Source organism: Somniosus microcephalus, chromosome 15, assembly GCF_052327205.1.
Source record: "Somniosus microcephalus isolate GS21.2 chromosome 15, FLI_Smic_1.0, whole genome shotgun sequence".
NCBI classification, from domain to species: Eukaryota; Metazoa; Chordata; class Chondrichthyes; order Squaliformes; family Somniosidae; genus Somniosus; species Somniosus microcephalus.
Window position 1 is genome coordinate 94,171,486 of NC_141001.1, and position 14,264 is coordinate 94,185,749.

Consider the following 14,264-nt stretch of genomic DNA (forward strand, 5'->3'; position numbering starts at 1 on the left):
TAGGACTGGGAAGCGGTTCTGCTTGGCCTAAGAGGATCTGGAAAATGCAAACAGCAAGGTCATGAAGGGCCTGAAAAAGTGAGTGCCCTTTGTTGCAGGTCCCAGATGGATCTTCAGGGAGGGAGGTCTTGTGGCTCGGGTCAATACGCTAGGCAGGGGGGAGTGGGTTGAAATATCAAGCCTTACATTTTATAAAGATGAAAAAAGACATTCATACAATGGTTACTAATATCCACAAGAATATAATAATTGCCTACAAAAAAATCAGAGACTATACTTAAAAGTATTGCTGTTGGTGTGAAGCAGTTTAGAATGTCCTGATGACAGGAAAGACATTAAAGAAATGCAAGTTCTTTCTTTAGTTTAATTAGCTAAATATGTCAAAAAGCATAGCAATGCCCTAGCAGCGTACTAAAGCCATTGTCTTAATTGCGTAATGTTTTATCAAATGGTAATTTGGATTTACAAGCATCGTTAATAATGGAGAGTGTTTCGTGGATCAGCTGACCTTTCTCATAAGATACATTTGTGGAAGATGGTCCTGCGCTTAGTGTCTCCTTCTGACTGGACGGTTGCTGCAAAGAATGGCTGTTCAGATTGATTGGTAGTGTCTGGCTCTGAGCCAAACAGGGCAAGCTTCTTCTGGATGGCTTCAGCGGCTGTTCTTTGATAATGCCACTGACACTTGTGTTCATTCCTAAAAAAGAAAGAGAATTACAGATGCTTTGATCATTTTCAAAATAGCTTCGTGTCTCAGGGGGGTTCATAATTTTTCTTTTATATTTTCCACAACACTCTGTGGTGTAACTTCTTGAAAAATAACATTCACTTGACTAAGAATTTGCCTAATTGTGATTAAAAAGAACACTGAATAATACAGGACGTTCAAATTGTTGTCCTAATGCTACTTGCTACTGTCCAAACATTTCTTGACCAAGCATTTGATGTCACAGCAAATATTGTTCCAATAATGGCATTTGTTATGACAAAAACTAAAGATAAAATGTATCACTTTTAGTACAAAATGTTATCAGTGGCTCATTAGCACAAGCAGTGTTGGTAGACCCATCAGTGCTAGGTATTTATATCAGGTACTAGCTGGGGGGGCCCGGCGTTGCCAGGGCAGTTTAGAGGCCGCGCGGTTGACGGCCGGCCGCTGCTGCTCCCCCGCTCTGTGTCTCGGGCCGCGCGGTTGACGGCCGGCCGCTGCCGCTCCCCCGCTCTGTGTCTCGGGCCGAGCGGTTGTCAGGCCCGGCCCGAGTGACCCCATCGGCCCGAGTGACCCCAATTCACCTCCCGCTCCGGCGGGCCGCCGCAGCTGGTAAAAGCAGGGGAAAAAATGGCGGCAATGTTTCGGGAGGCTGCAGGATTAGGTCCCGCCCGTGACGCACCGATTGGTCAACCATCAGGTCACTGAATTGTAGGATTGGTCAACCATCATGTCACTCAACGCTAATGAGCGGTAGGATTGGTCAAGCACTAATGAGTGGATTTTTGAATGTATTTTGTATACTGTCTGACAAATCTTTGTCTGACCAAAAAGTAAATATGCCTATGACACTCCCCTGATCATCAGCTTTCTTTTGATATAACATATGTGTAGGTACGCTCTATAACTTTTGAGTGTATAGCGGACAGACAGATGGACAGACAGACGGACAGACACCACTATCCTTTTATATAGATAGATAGATAGATGTTTTTACTTCAGCTAATATAAGATATTCCTGTATTATCAATGTATAAGGGTAGAGGGGGAAAGGCACTTGGGGGACACTGAAGCAGAGCAGTCAAGCCATCTTCCTCCACTCTGCTGTATACAAGGCCTTGTTATAGCCTGTACCCTTAATCTTTGCCCAAGGGAGGGAGTATTGACACCCCAAATAACAGTATGAATGCTAACAATATGAACACTGAAACTTAACAAAACCAGAGCTTAACTCTACATCACGCTAGGTCAACAATAGGAATGAGAGGGTATTCTGGGAGGGGGCCTTGCATGTGGAGGTTCAATTTCTTCCTAGCGTTCTTCCTCATTCTCTTAGCCTCCGCATAAAAATAGGCGTCTACCAAGGTTGTGTAGAAATTTGTGGTGGGATTCTGTGGATCTACATCTTCAGGCCAGTTTGTACCAGAGGATTAACAGGGCACTTATCTTCTTCACCTGCAAAGCAGATACTGCAACACTTCGTAAACGCACACATGATTGCTTCTGATTGCCACACAGTACTGCCCCCCGATTATCAAAATCCACGACAAGGCCTTGGACAACGTGGACCACTTACCATACCTCGGGAGCCTACTGTCAACAAGGGCAGACGTCGACGACAAAGTCCAACACCGCCTTCAGTGTGCCAGTGCAGCCTTCTGTCGCCTGAGGAAGAGAGTGTTTGAAGACCAGGACCTCAAACCCAGCACTAAGCTCATGGTCTACAGAGCAGCAGTGATACCCGCCCTGCTGTATGCCTCAGAGGCATGGACCATGTACAGCAGGCACCTCAAAGCACTAGAGAGGTACCACCAACGCTGCCTCCACAAGATCGTGCAAATCCATTGGCAGGATAGATGCACCAACGTCAGTGTTCTTGCTCAGGCCAACATCCCCAGCATTGAAGCTTTGACCACGCTCGATCAGCTCCGATGGACGGGTCACATTGTCCGTATGCCCGATACAAGACTCCCAAAACTAGCGCTCTACTCGGAGCTCCGGCATGGCAAGAGAGCCCCAGGTGGGCAGAGGAAACGCTTCAAGGACACCCTCAAAGCCTCCTTGAAAAAGTGCAACATCCCCACCGACACCTGGGAATCCCTGGCCCAAGACCGCACAAAGTGGAGGAGAAGCATCCGGGAAGGCGCCGAACACCTCGAGTCTCTTCGCTGGGAGCAAGTGGAAGCCAAGCGCAGGCAGCGCAAGGAGCGCACGTCAACCCAAGCACCCCACCCACCCGCCCCTTCAACCACCGTCTGCCCCACCTGTGACAGAGACTGTAGGTCCCGCATTGGGCTCATCAGTCACCTGCGAACTCATTTTTAATGTGGAAGCAAGTGATCCTCGGTTCCGAGGGACTGCCTAAGAAGGGAAGAAGCTTCTGACTCATCTTCCTGGCCACGGAGGCTGGCACACGGCATGGCTTTATAGGGCTGGTCTTTGCAGCGCTCTCAGCCCAAACTCTAATTGCATCTGACCCAAATGTGCAGGAAGGTTTTGTGCCGAGCCGGACTGCAAGCTCTCTTTGCACCAAGGAGAATTGAATTTCAATGTCAGAACAAGCAGCATCTCTTTGCAGAGAATGAGTTAATCAAATCTAAGCATTGTACTGAGTTTGGAGCAGACTTCACACTTCAAAAGGTCATTTGTCAATGCCTGCAGGGTGCATGTTCTAACCAGTTCCAACCTAAAATGGCAATTGGGGTCCTATTTACATCTTAGAATCCAACTTGCATATTGTCAGCTGTGGCTCAGTTGGTAGCACTCTTGTCTCTGAGTCAGAAGGCTGTGGGTTTAAGTCCCACTCCAAAGACCTGATTGCAAAAATCTAAAGTAACGCTCCAATGGAGTGCTGCATTGTCAGAGCCTGCTGTCTTTCAGATGAGGTATTGAACAGAAGCCTGTCTACTCTCTCAGGTGGATGTAAAAGATCCCTTGGTATTACTTTGAAGAAGAGCAGGGGAGGTGTCCTGGCCATAACAAAAATAAGATCATCTGGTCATTATCACCTTGCTGTGTGCAATTGGCTGCCGCGTTTCCTACATTACAAAAACAGTGACGGTACTTCATTGGCTATAATAGTGCTTTGGGACGTCCTGAGGTTGTGAAAGACACTATATAAATGCAAGTCTTTCTTTTTTTAAAGGGGCCTACCAGCTGAAACCTGGTTTAAAATGGAGCAAGCTGCATTATCAGTTTAACAGAGCAGGAGGGCTACCAACCCCAGTTTGAGGCTGTTACCACCCCACTTACGTCAAGCGAAGCAAGTGAAAATTGACCCCAGAGAGTGAACAACAGGTGCAATGGGCTACTGGGTAGGAACCCTGGAATCAGCTGAGAAACAGTTGGATACTGTGATGGGGACATTAGGCTGTTTCTGAATAGATGACCTAAAAGTGGACCAAATGGCATTTGACGTCTGGTATTTTAAAATCACTGTTACAATTGCATTATTATATGATTTATTTTTTAATTACAATTAAATTCTAATCATTCTCCTTCCATTAAAGTATTCAACTGTTTCTTAATTTATTCCAGGGTATCATTGTACCCAGAAGTATATTCCTTGGTCACTGTGTCTGAAGAACCTAATGGCATCAGTTTGAGATGTACCGATTAGCCAGTTTGAATCTGTGCCCCTTCGTGCCATTGTTATGGTTTAATTTGACATGATATTCCAGATTCACATTTTGTATACTGTTCATTATTTTCTATAACTTTGGGAAGTCCCCTCCTGTCAAGGCTGAAAGATCAAGTTTTTCCTCATGACTCAGTCATCTGAGTCCATGGGTGAATCTCGTAACTCTGTTTGTGTACTGTCTACAAAGCTTAAATGAGTCACTTAGTCAACTGGATACAATACTCAAAGTGTGGTCTCACCAGAGCGTAGAAGCATAGAGTTTACAGAAGAGAAAGAAGCCATTTGGCTCTATATGTCTCTGCTAGCTCCTTGCTAGAGCATTGTTTCCTCTTACATGTACTCTACTGTTTTGGCTATACAGTTCAGTATGTGATTTGCTTTGCTAATTTATTGCCACACTGCAGAGAATGGGCATGTTAAATGCCGAGCCCACCAATACCCCATAAATCGCTTTCAACCTAAAGGTTTCTTCCCATAAGCACTATTTCATATTTACCCATATTAAATTTCATCTGCTTTGACCACCCACTGACTTTGTTTTTTGTTCATTCAATGCAAGGCCAGCATTTATTTCCCATCCCTAATTGCCCTTGAGGAGATGGTGGTGAGCGGCCTTCTTGAACCGCTGCAGTCCGTGTGGTGATGGTACTCCCACAGTGCTGTTAGGGAGGAAGTTCTAGGATTTTGACCCAGCGACAATGAAGGAACGGCAATATATTTCCAAGCCATTATTTTAACTAATTCATTTTATAAGTTCTGGGCAAGCTCTTCGGATTGAGTTTATTTCTCTTTCCACCTCTCATAATCCTCTGCCTCCACCTGCCCAGGTATCCCAGTTTGATAAGAACATAAGAACATAAGAAGTAGGAGCAGGAGTAGGCCATACGGCCCCTCGGGCCTGCTCCGCCATTCAATAGGATCATGGTTGATCCGAATCTTGACTCACGTCCACTTCCCTGCCCTCTCCCCGTAACCCCTAATTCCCTTATCTGCTAGGAAACTGTCTATCTCCGTTTTAAATTTATTTAATGTTGCAGCTTCCACAGCTCTCTGGGGTAGCAAATTCCATAGATTTACTACCCTCTGAGTGAAGAAGTTTCTCCTCATCTCAGTTTTGAAAGGGCAGCCTCTTATTCTAAGATTATGCCCCCTAGTTCTAGTCTCACCCATCAGTGGTAGCATCTGCAAATGTGGTCAGATTCCAGTTTGGAAAATATGGTAGGCCAGCACTGAGCCTACTGTCACTCACTCTGGTAGCTCTACCTTTGCTATCCTATTAACACATCCTTCCCATCAGATATGTCACTTTGCTACACACTAATTGAGTTTGGACCTACGAATTCATGGTCAAATTCAAACATTGCAAATATTTTAAAACGAATTACGATTGCTGGCTTGGGGCATGTTACAGAAAGATGAATAACCACCTGGGAGCAATAAAAGGTAATAGTCTAAATGCTGAATTCTAATTGCATTCTAAACTATTCAAGCAGGCTACCATAACTTCCATCTGAGCCCCAAGTATAAATTACTGCATTGAAATCATCACCTGGTATATGTGTTGCTTTTTTCCCCAAAACATACATACACGTTTTATTTTACGAGGTGGTTTTATTTAGTTTGGAGTCTGTTTTTCTCAATCCCAATATTGTTTCACAACGTACTTGTTGAGCGAGCTGTTGTTTTCAACTTACACATGACTTCTGCTTTGTTATTCAGGCTGGGGTATTGTTTCCGCTTTGGGCGCGATCGGTGATCCGGGGCGCAAATTGCGCTCAAAACTGCGCTAGTTTTGAGAAGTGTCTTTTTTCCCCTCAAATATCCGCTCGAACTCATTTGCATATCGGCAAATGCAAAATCTGCCATGAGCCAGCACAATCGGGCAGCGTCTTAGAACGTAATATAAAAAAAAATGTTTTGCTTTAAAAAAAATTGCTCGATATATTTAAGAGTGATAATTTGGTTCAGTTTGATTAATACAGCCGGAAACAGGTTTATCACAAAAAAATAAGCATTTTAATCAGTGTCTAGTCTACCATCTGTGTATAACCCGATTTTAAATCACTGAAAATGATTTTTTAAAAATTATACAGAACCACTTGCAAGTTATATTGGTGCACAGTAGTCAGTTTCTTAGTAAATTAAAAAATATATTCAAAAGCTTTTAAAACATGCCTATTAGTGTCCTTGCGCCTAATAGCAAAAACCGTTTAATTTCTAGAGCCTCCTCGAAGGCCTGCAAATGGGCGCAATTAGCAGAAACTCGCCATGGTGATTAATTCGATCCGAGGACATAGCCAGTTTTGTGGGCGGGGCCAGCTTCTAGCGCGATTTTTTTTAAACCAGCGCAAAAAATCGGGGAAACTCCAGCTGCGCTGAACATAATTTGCGCTTAAAACTCCGTGATGTTTTGCGCTGGTTCGGCCGATCTCGGGCGAATTGCGTCGAAAAAACCAGCGCAACCGGAGCGGAAACTCCAGGCCACTATTTTTTGGCTACTTCTACTGTTTCTTGCTGTTTGGGTTTGTAAACCTATTGCCGCGTTTCCCTGTTCAGTTTGCATCTTCCGCTCACTGTGTAACTGCATCATCCAAAAAAAAACAAAGGTAATCCTTTCCAAAGAAAACCTAAGACACAATTATTTCTCTCCAGTATTTTTGATATTAAATTTGTGTTTACGAATGCAAGCACAGATAAACAGAAGTTTAAATTGCACAAATTATTTAATGACTAATGGCGCTTGGTGGAAATCAGTTATCAGGTTGCTGTTTGCATATTCTTTAACTTGGAGAAGTCGAGAGTTTGTTGATGTGAACAATGGATTCTTGCTCATAAATAACAACACCACAGTCATCAAGTCCAATTCTGTTGTGCCCAATTATATCATGTCATGAAAAAAAATCCATCGTGGTGTGACAACTGTCAAAATGTCAAATTTTTTTGGCACTTTGTAATATTTTGATCAATCTTTAAAAAAATTGGTGGAAGTGGCCAAGAAATTATGTTGTATTTTAAACAAGGCTCTCTAACACAAAGCAAAGAATAGCAGCCTCAGGTGACTGTTTATATCGTAAGTCACACTGATATGTACTTTTCCTACAGTATATCAGATAACGAACAGAAAGTTCCTTTTATAACAACAGAAAATGCTGGAAAAACTCAGCAGGCCAGGCAACATCTGTGGAGAGGGAAATAGAGTCAACATTTCGGGTCGAAACCCTTCACACAAAATGTTGGAAAAACTCAGCAGAAAATTCCTTTACCAGTTCAGTAACAAGATGACTTTGGCAGAACAAAAATGACTTCAGAGCTTTTAACATTACAGAGTTTCAACTTCCAGACTAAAAAGTGATCAATACAATAAACCATATTTAATGGCTAGAACATTACACCGTTGTATTTCCACCTCAGCTAATCTTATCGAACACAGACAGGGCTTTGTTTAAAACTTCTGCTAGTGTGTTGGAATTTTAGTTTTGTTGGTTAACTGCTTATTAATTTCTTGTAATTTACTACTTCTTTTGTATGCCTGCAAGTATAAATGGCATTGTACACGTCACTGTTAACAAAAACACTCATCATTGGCATCACTGCTAAATCGGTATATTGATCATCTGTTCATGCACAGGCTATGGTGAGTGTCAAACCAATGTGAAACGTGTGCAGAAAGTTCGGCTTAGAACGGTATACATTAGAACATCGCTTGATGACATATGGTGGGTATTTTGATTGCACGTGTTGGTTTGAGCCAGTGGTTTTGCTTTGTTAGGTACTATTCTATAAACCAAAACTACGAGTGAAAAGTATTCTTCACAAGTTATTAGCTACTAAAGAACTATTGTTATGCAGCACGGTGAGAATACTTGACCAACGTGAGGAAGCTGGGGCGGGGGGTTGTAGAAACCTATTCATAACCAGACAGTATTACTAGGAAATTCTCTTGCAAATGAAAAAAAAAAGACTTGTATTTCTATAGTGCCTTTCATGACCTCAGGACGTCCCAAAGTGCTTTACAGCCAATGAAGTACTTTTTTTGAAGTGTAGTCACCGTTGTAATGTAGGAAACACAGCAGCCAATTTACACACAGCAAGCTCCCACTAACAAACATGACCAGATCATCTGTTTTTAGGTTTTAAAATGTCAGACTAAAAGTTATCCAATTCATAATCATCCCTGGGGTCTGCACAGCCTTCAGCTGCTGCTTTATGGCTGAACCATTTAATTGGAAAATAAACTTATCTTTCAAATGAAATTTAATTTCACTTCTGTCTATAAATTTGCATTTTGTTGTGGGTACGTATTGAAAACATTCATATTCACAGTATGACATTATGTAGGAAAGCATTAACAGTACTTGCCTCATTTGTGCATGTTTCCCAACTTTCATTAAAAACATGATTCATTGCGAAGACTAATGTTCTATTACAGTTACCAGCTACATTACCTTTCTACTGGAACACAGCAAGTCTGCATTAAAAGTGCATTTAGAAAATGTGCACCAGTTTGTACAGCACTCAACGTTACAAATACTGCAAACAATCTACTTAAAACATAAAATACAGAATCTGATGAAAGGTCATCGACCTGAAACATTAACCCTACCTTCCTCTCTCCATAGATGCCGCCTGACCTGCTGAGCGATTCCACCATTTTCTGTTTTTATTTCACATTCCCATCATCTGCAGCAATGTTTCCTGTAGGCTGCGCTATGTTCTGCACGGCCTGTTTCTTTCAGTGCGGGGTCCCTTTAAATTTCTGCGCATGTGCGGTATTTCCAATATAAATGCTTGTGAACAGCCTGTGCGGGACCTTGCAGATTACTCCGTGGCCTCGCGCAGGTTAGAGGGAACAGTGAGCTGCAGTATTTTGCTTTTTATCTAATAAAGTTTTGCTTCTGATGCATTCCTAAGGGAGTGAGCACGAGCTGCTTGTTAATCGGATCAATTTGCACCTTCACGAAGAAGCAGCCAAACCAAAATTTTTTTAAAAAATCTCGTGTAAATTGAGGCTTTTAGTGAAAGTGAAAATTGACTCAATAAATCAATAGAGACATCGGATGGCCCGGAATTTGCGGTTGTAATGATGGTGAAATTGTCGGCATTCACCGGCATTACTTTGCAAAACGGACAGCAACTTCTGGAGTCCGTAGTTAAATGCGGAAATCCTGAAGTTGTTGTCAGTGATCCTGCTCCTCCACAGGGCGCGTTGTTGCAGTCCTCTCAGATGGAAATCAATTAAAATCACTGAACTGACGTAAACTTCCACTTTTTACGCACTATTCATGCTATAAAAACCCTTAAAAAAGTTAAGCCTTGTTGAATGATGTATAACAGATTTTTTAACGGTGTACTAAGTCATAATTATAGCTGAACAACCTCTCTGGCCCTGAAAAACTCTTTATATTCGTGGAATGTCAAATTTCTCCATTATGATAAAAGTTCCTAGATTTTAAAAAGAATTTTTTTGAAAATTTAAGGTTTCTTTATGATATTTCAGCTCCTACCTTAATCCCATGTGTACGTCCCAATCTTTATTTCGCTCTCTATAAAATGACTGCAAAATCCAGGCATTTTTTACATCGGTTGCTTTTTAGTGAATGTGAAATTTGACTGTCACTGTCTGCCAAAAAATCCTATTAATAAACAGTAGAACCAATAATGTCCCTGAAAAAATATCTAAATTCTCTTGGTTACCCCACACATCCTGTTATAAAACCCTGAAACTAAAATTTCCAACATCATAATTTCTAAAATAATTTAACAACTGTGATTTAAATACTCACCCAACCAATCTTCCCATACCTGAAACAACCTTCATTTACACTTTTGCAAGGTTTTGGGCTTGCATGCCAGTAAGTCCTCTGAGCTGTGTTTGCTCTCAGCAACTTCTCCCACTGACTATGACCCCCACTTCTGTTCCTCAAGCAGCAGATGCTGCAGGTTTATCATAGGCTCAGGAATGTGAGCATCTTGCACCTTGAGAAACACCACCAGCTTCTCCAAATGCAGTAGAACTGGCATTGCAAATCGGCTACTCGTTTTAGAAACTGCCCAATTTTCATTCCCACTGAAATGAAGGTGTTGAGAATGAGAGTTGGTGTGGTGTAGCCCTGTGCTGGGTGGGGAAGGGTGCGATGAAGGGAAGGCGATTGTTGAGACTTGTGAGGGAGAGGGTGAAGAACGGCTGCCACTTGTAGAGAGAGGAAGGGATAAATGAAAAGCAGTACTCACCCTTGCTACTCTTGTGAGGTAATTGAAGTGCTTCATACACTGTATCTAGATCCTGGAGGTGACATTCCTGGAGCTGATGACCTCTGAAGTCTCTCTCCATACCTAGTGGACAGAGCGTTTGGCAACACTGCTGGGGATCGGAGTTCCCTCCTTGTCTTCACCACTTCCACAAGCACCTCCAGGGAGGCTTCTGAGAATCTGGGGGCTTGCCTGTGACTCATTTCATAGAATATTCTTCATCCAGCGCCTTGGAAATGAAAGTAGCCAGTAGGGAAAGCAACCTCCCTTTATCAGGTGCATTCCCATTTTAAGTAGGCCTCTGGCTGACCCGGAACTGCTCACTGGAAGTGGGCGGGTCTCACTTCGGGCAGCCAATTCAGTGGAAAGCTCACCGGTGAGATTATAATGAAGCCTGGGAGTTAAAGTACGCTGGGCATGTTTTTGGCTGAAGTTAACCTGAAATGTAAACTCACCTACCCACAACTGACCCAGCATTAAAATCAGGGCTATGCTCTAACATTTTTCTGCTCAATCTTCTAACTTCCTAAAGTTGCATGCGGTCCTCTTCACAGTAAACTGCACTCCCTATTTTTGTGTAGTCCTCATATCTCCAGGTCTATATATTATAAGGAAATAGAATGGTGTCGATTCTGATGCCTGGCTCAGGTCCCTAACACAACGCATTTGCACTGCCCTCCAGGTTAATCATGAGTAACTCCAAGGAACTTCTATTAGTATTGAATTAAACAGAACCACTAACTTTCAGAAGTCATTGCCCTGCATTGTAACCCTCAAGTCCATTAACATTGGCTTAATTTTCCATATATACGCCAGTAGCAAGATAATTCATCACTGCTAACGCATACTGAAATACTGTGAGTGAGTAATTTTCTGATACTCGCTGGGCATTGGCAAACTACCTTACCGCCAGTGCGTACTCTGAAACTGACTCTACTTTCTAGACATGGATGTGTATTGGAGGTGGGCTGTAAAAGCTTGTGCAAAAAGCTTTAAAAGTGTGAAAGCAACGTGTCGTGGGCAGCCATTAATGACACTATTAGACCAACTACTCTTCCTCTAGAGATTGCCAAGTGCACTGGTCTTTGTCTATCACAAAAAAGATGGTCCTTGACTGCACAGGCAAGAGGAAATTAACATTAGCAGGTGCATTACCTTGACTTGTACCGTACCAATTAATTCTGTACCCATTTCAGATGTGCAACCTCATTGACATTACACAAAATAATGCTTGAATATCCAGCAAAAGGAATCCCATTGCTACAGTATTAGGTGCCATATTTTAATGCACAGAACACAAGATACGTGAGTTGTCAGTATCACAACATTTCTACAAGCATGACTGACCGCGTGACGGAGAAGTGACAAAGCTGCAGCTGAGTTGAGTCCATGACTTGGACAATCACACTGCCCTGTTCTGTTCATAAAGTGACTGTCAAAAAAAGACATGTTTGAGCTTCAGCAAGCTGAAATCATTGTCTAACACAGAAAGACTAGTTTTAGGTAACAGTGCAATACATTATTTTTGAAAAATATATACTGTAAATAGGTACAAAGTATTAAATCCAAAATGATAATACTGATACCTTTAACATTAATACAGACTACTCTATTCCCATCAAATGACATAAAATACATTTCCTGGGAGAAATCTTTACAGTCTCAACAGTCACAGAAGCAAAATCCAAATAAGCATAATTCCAAGATTTTGGGTTCTGGGAACTGGTTTGTGTAAGGCATTTATCATTTTAATCACTTTTTAAAAAACAATTATTTGTAAAAAGATGATGCACCCAAGAGCAAGTTGCTGTTGAACACGCTGAGCTTCAGGGTCAATACTCTCAGACTGCATGTGACAGTGCCCCTTCATCACTTGAACAGAAAGACTCCCTTCAGCCACACTACTGATGGATTTTACTTTTGTTAATCTACTGTTTAGAGATTTGTGAGAAGCTAGAAAATGGCCAGAGCTTGGGAATATTGTGAGATTTAAACATGTTTATTCTACACGGTTCCAGGATTTTGTAAGAAGAAAGTTGCTTCATTTACAGGACGAAAACGTACAGGAACTCAAGTCATTACTTTTTGCTTTCAAACTGAGATACTCTTCACCAAGGTGTAAAATTAGAACGTAGCTACTAATAGCATGCAAAGTGACTCAATGATTTTTCATAGTCATGGAAACTGTTCTAAGTTTCTAAGATATTGTCTGACTAAAATAAGTCTACAAATACAATTTTGAAAAGGACTACTTTCACAAGACAAGAAGTTTAATAATAGTGATTATTAACTTGGACTCAAGGAAAATGCCAGAGAATAAGACATTAAGCCCCGGAATTTGTGGTGGGTGATAACAGATAACAGCGAACTGTCAGCGTTTGCTGTTATTACCCCTCTGAAACTGACTGCAACTTCAGGATTTAGTGCATGCGCATCTAAACCTGGAAATCATGAAGTTGCAGTTCGTCATTCACTGCCCCGACACTGGCTGCACTGTGCCCGCACACCCCATGCCTCCATCACCACCCTCACCCCCTCCATTTCCGGCAATCAGTGTAATCCTGGAAATCAGTGAAACTAATAATTGCGGTAATATCGCTGTTAAATACCCCATTAAAAGTTAAGCCTTGTTGGATTAGGTTTAACTGGGTTTTAACAGCATATTGACTGCTAAACAAATGTTATGGCCCTGAAAAAACTAATTTAATTTTGTGGAATGTCAACTTTCTCCATCATGATGAAAATTACAATTTTTAAGAAACTTAAAAAAAAATTATATTTTTTTAAAACTTTGTTCATATTTATTTCAGGTTTACCTTTTTCCAATGTGAGAGCCCCAATCTTTGTTTTGCTCTCTGTAACATTTTTAAAAAGTCAGAATAAAAGCAGCTTCTTCACTTCCTGGTTTCCCGTCTGTGAGAATTCTGCAACCTGATTGGCTGCTTAGACAGCTTGTTGACGTCACATCAGCTTGCACTTGGGATTCCCCACTATTCGACACTGATCTCACTTACGTGTCGAGAAAAGCAAATTTCTCGCCACGCAGATTGCAAGATCTTTGTCGGAAGCTTTTATCGGGGCCAGTGGTGGCCACCTTTGCTTCACCGCTGACCGCAGATTCCAGGCCTAAGTGTTACTAGATGATCCTCCAGGTGTAGGAGATTGATAAGTAAACAAAGTCTTTATTAAGTACTCTGATACCAGAAAGCAGTTTTAGTTTTGAGCCTCCCTCCTCCATCACCATGGAAAACAGACATTTACAGCAGTTGCCAAGAGAGGGTTTATATTCAGGATGTGATTGGCTACTTGCAGGACAACCTAAGTAGTGTCATTAGACTGGAGTTTGAAAACTGCGGTGATTCCACATGTTCAAAGTTGAGTGATTCTACTTCATTGAATTCTATCCAAGTACAACCAGTATGGAGAAATTGTTGGCTTGATGCCAGAGATATAGCTTCAGGCCACAAGGTGTGGATGGATTCCAGATTCAGTCACATGTAGCTGTTGTTACATTTGGTAGTTATGCAGGCACTTTGCATTAAGCAGACGTACTAATTTTATTCAAGTTGCCCGCTTCAATTGTACTCAGAGTGAAGGAAGTCGAGTTAAAAGCAAAATACTGCAGATGTTGGAAATCTGAAATAGAAACAGAAAATACCAAAAACA

At 41.8% G+C, this 14,264-nt stretch overlaps 1 protein-coding gene across 1 annotated transcript in view; it reads right to left on the bottom strand.

The window, feature by feature from the left end:
• Positions 1 to 14,264, bottom strand: part of ano3 (anoctamin 3) — a 401,336-nt gene that overhangs the window by 293,888 nt on the left and 93,184 nt on the right. Inside the window, exon 2 of the mRNA XM_086008127.1 lies at positions 509 to 697. Within this exon, the coding sequence (XP_085864253.1) occupies positions 509 to 697 (189 nt within the window). The remainder of the gene's footprint in view (positions 1 to 508; positions 698 to 14,264) is intronic.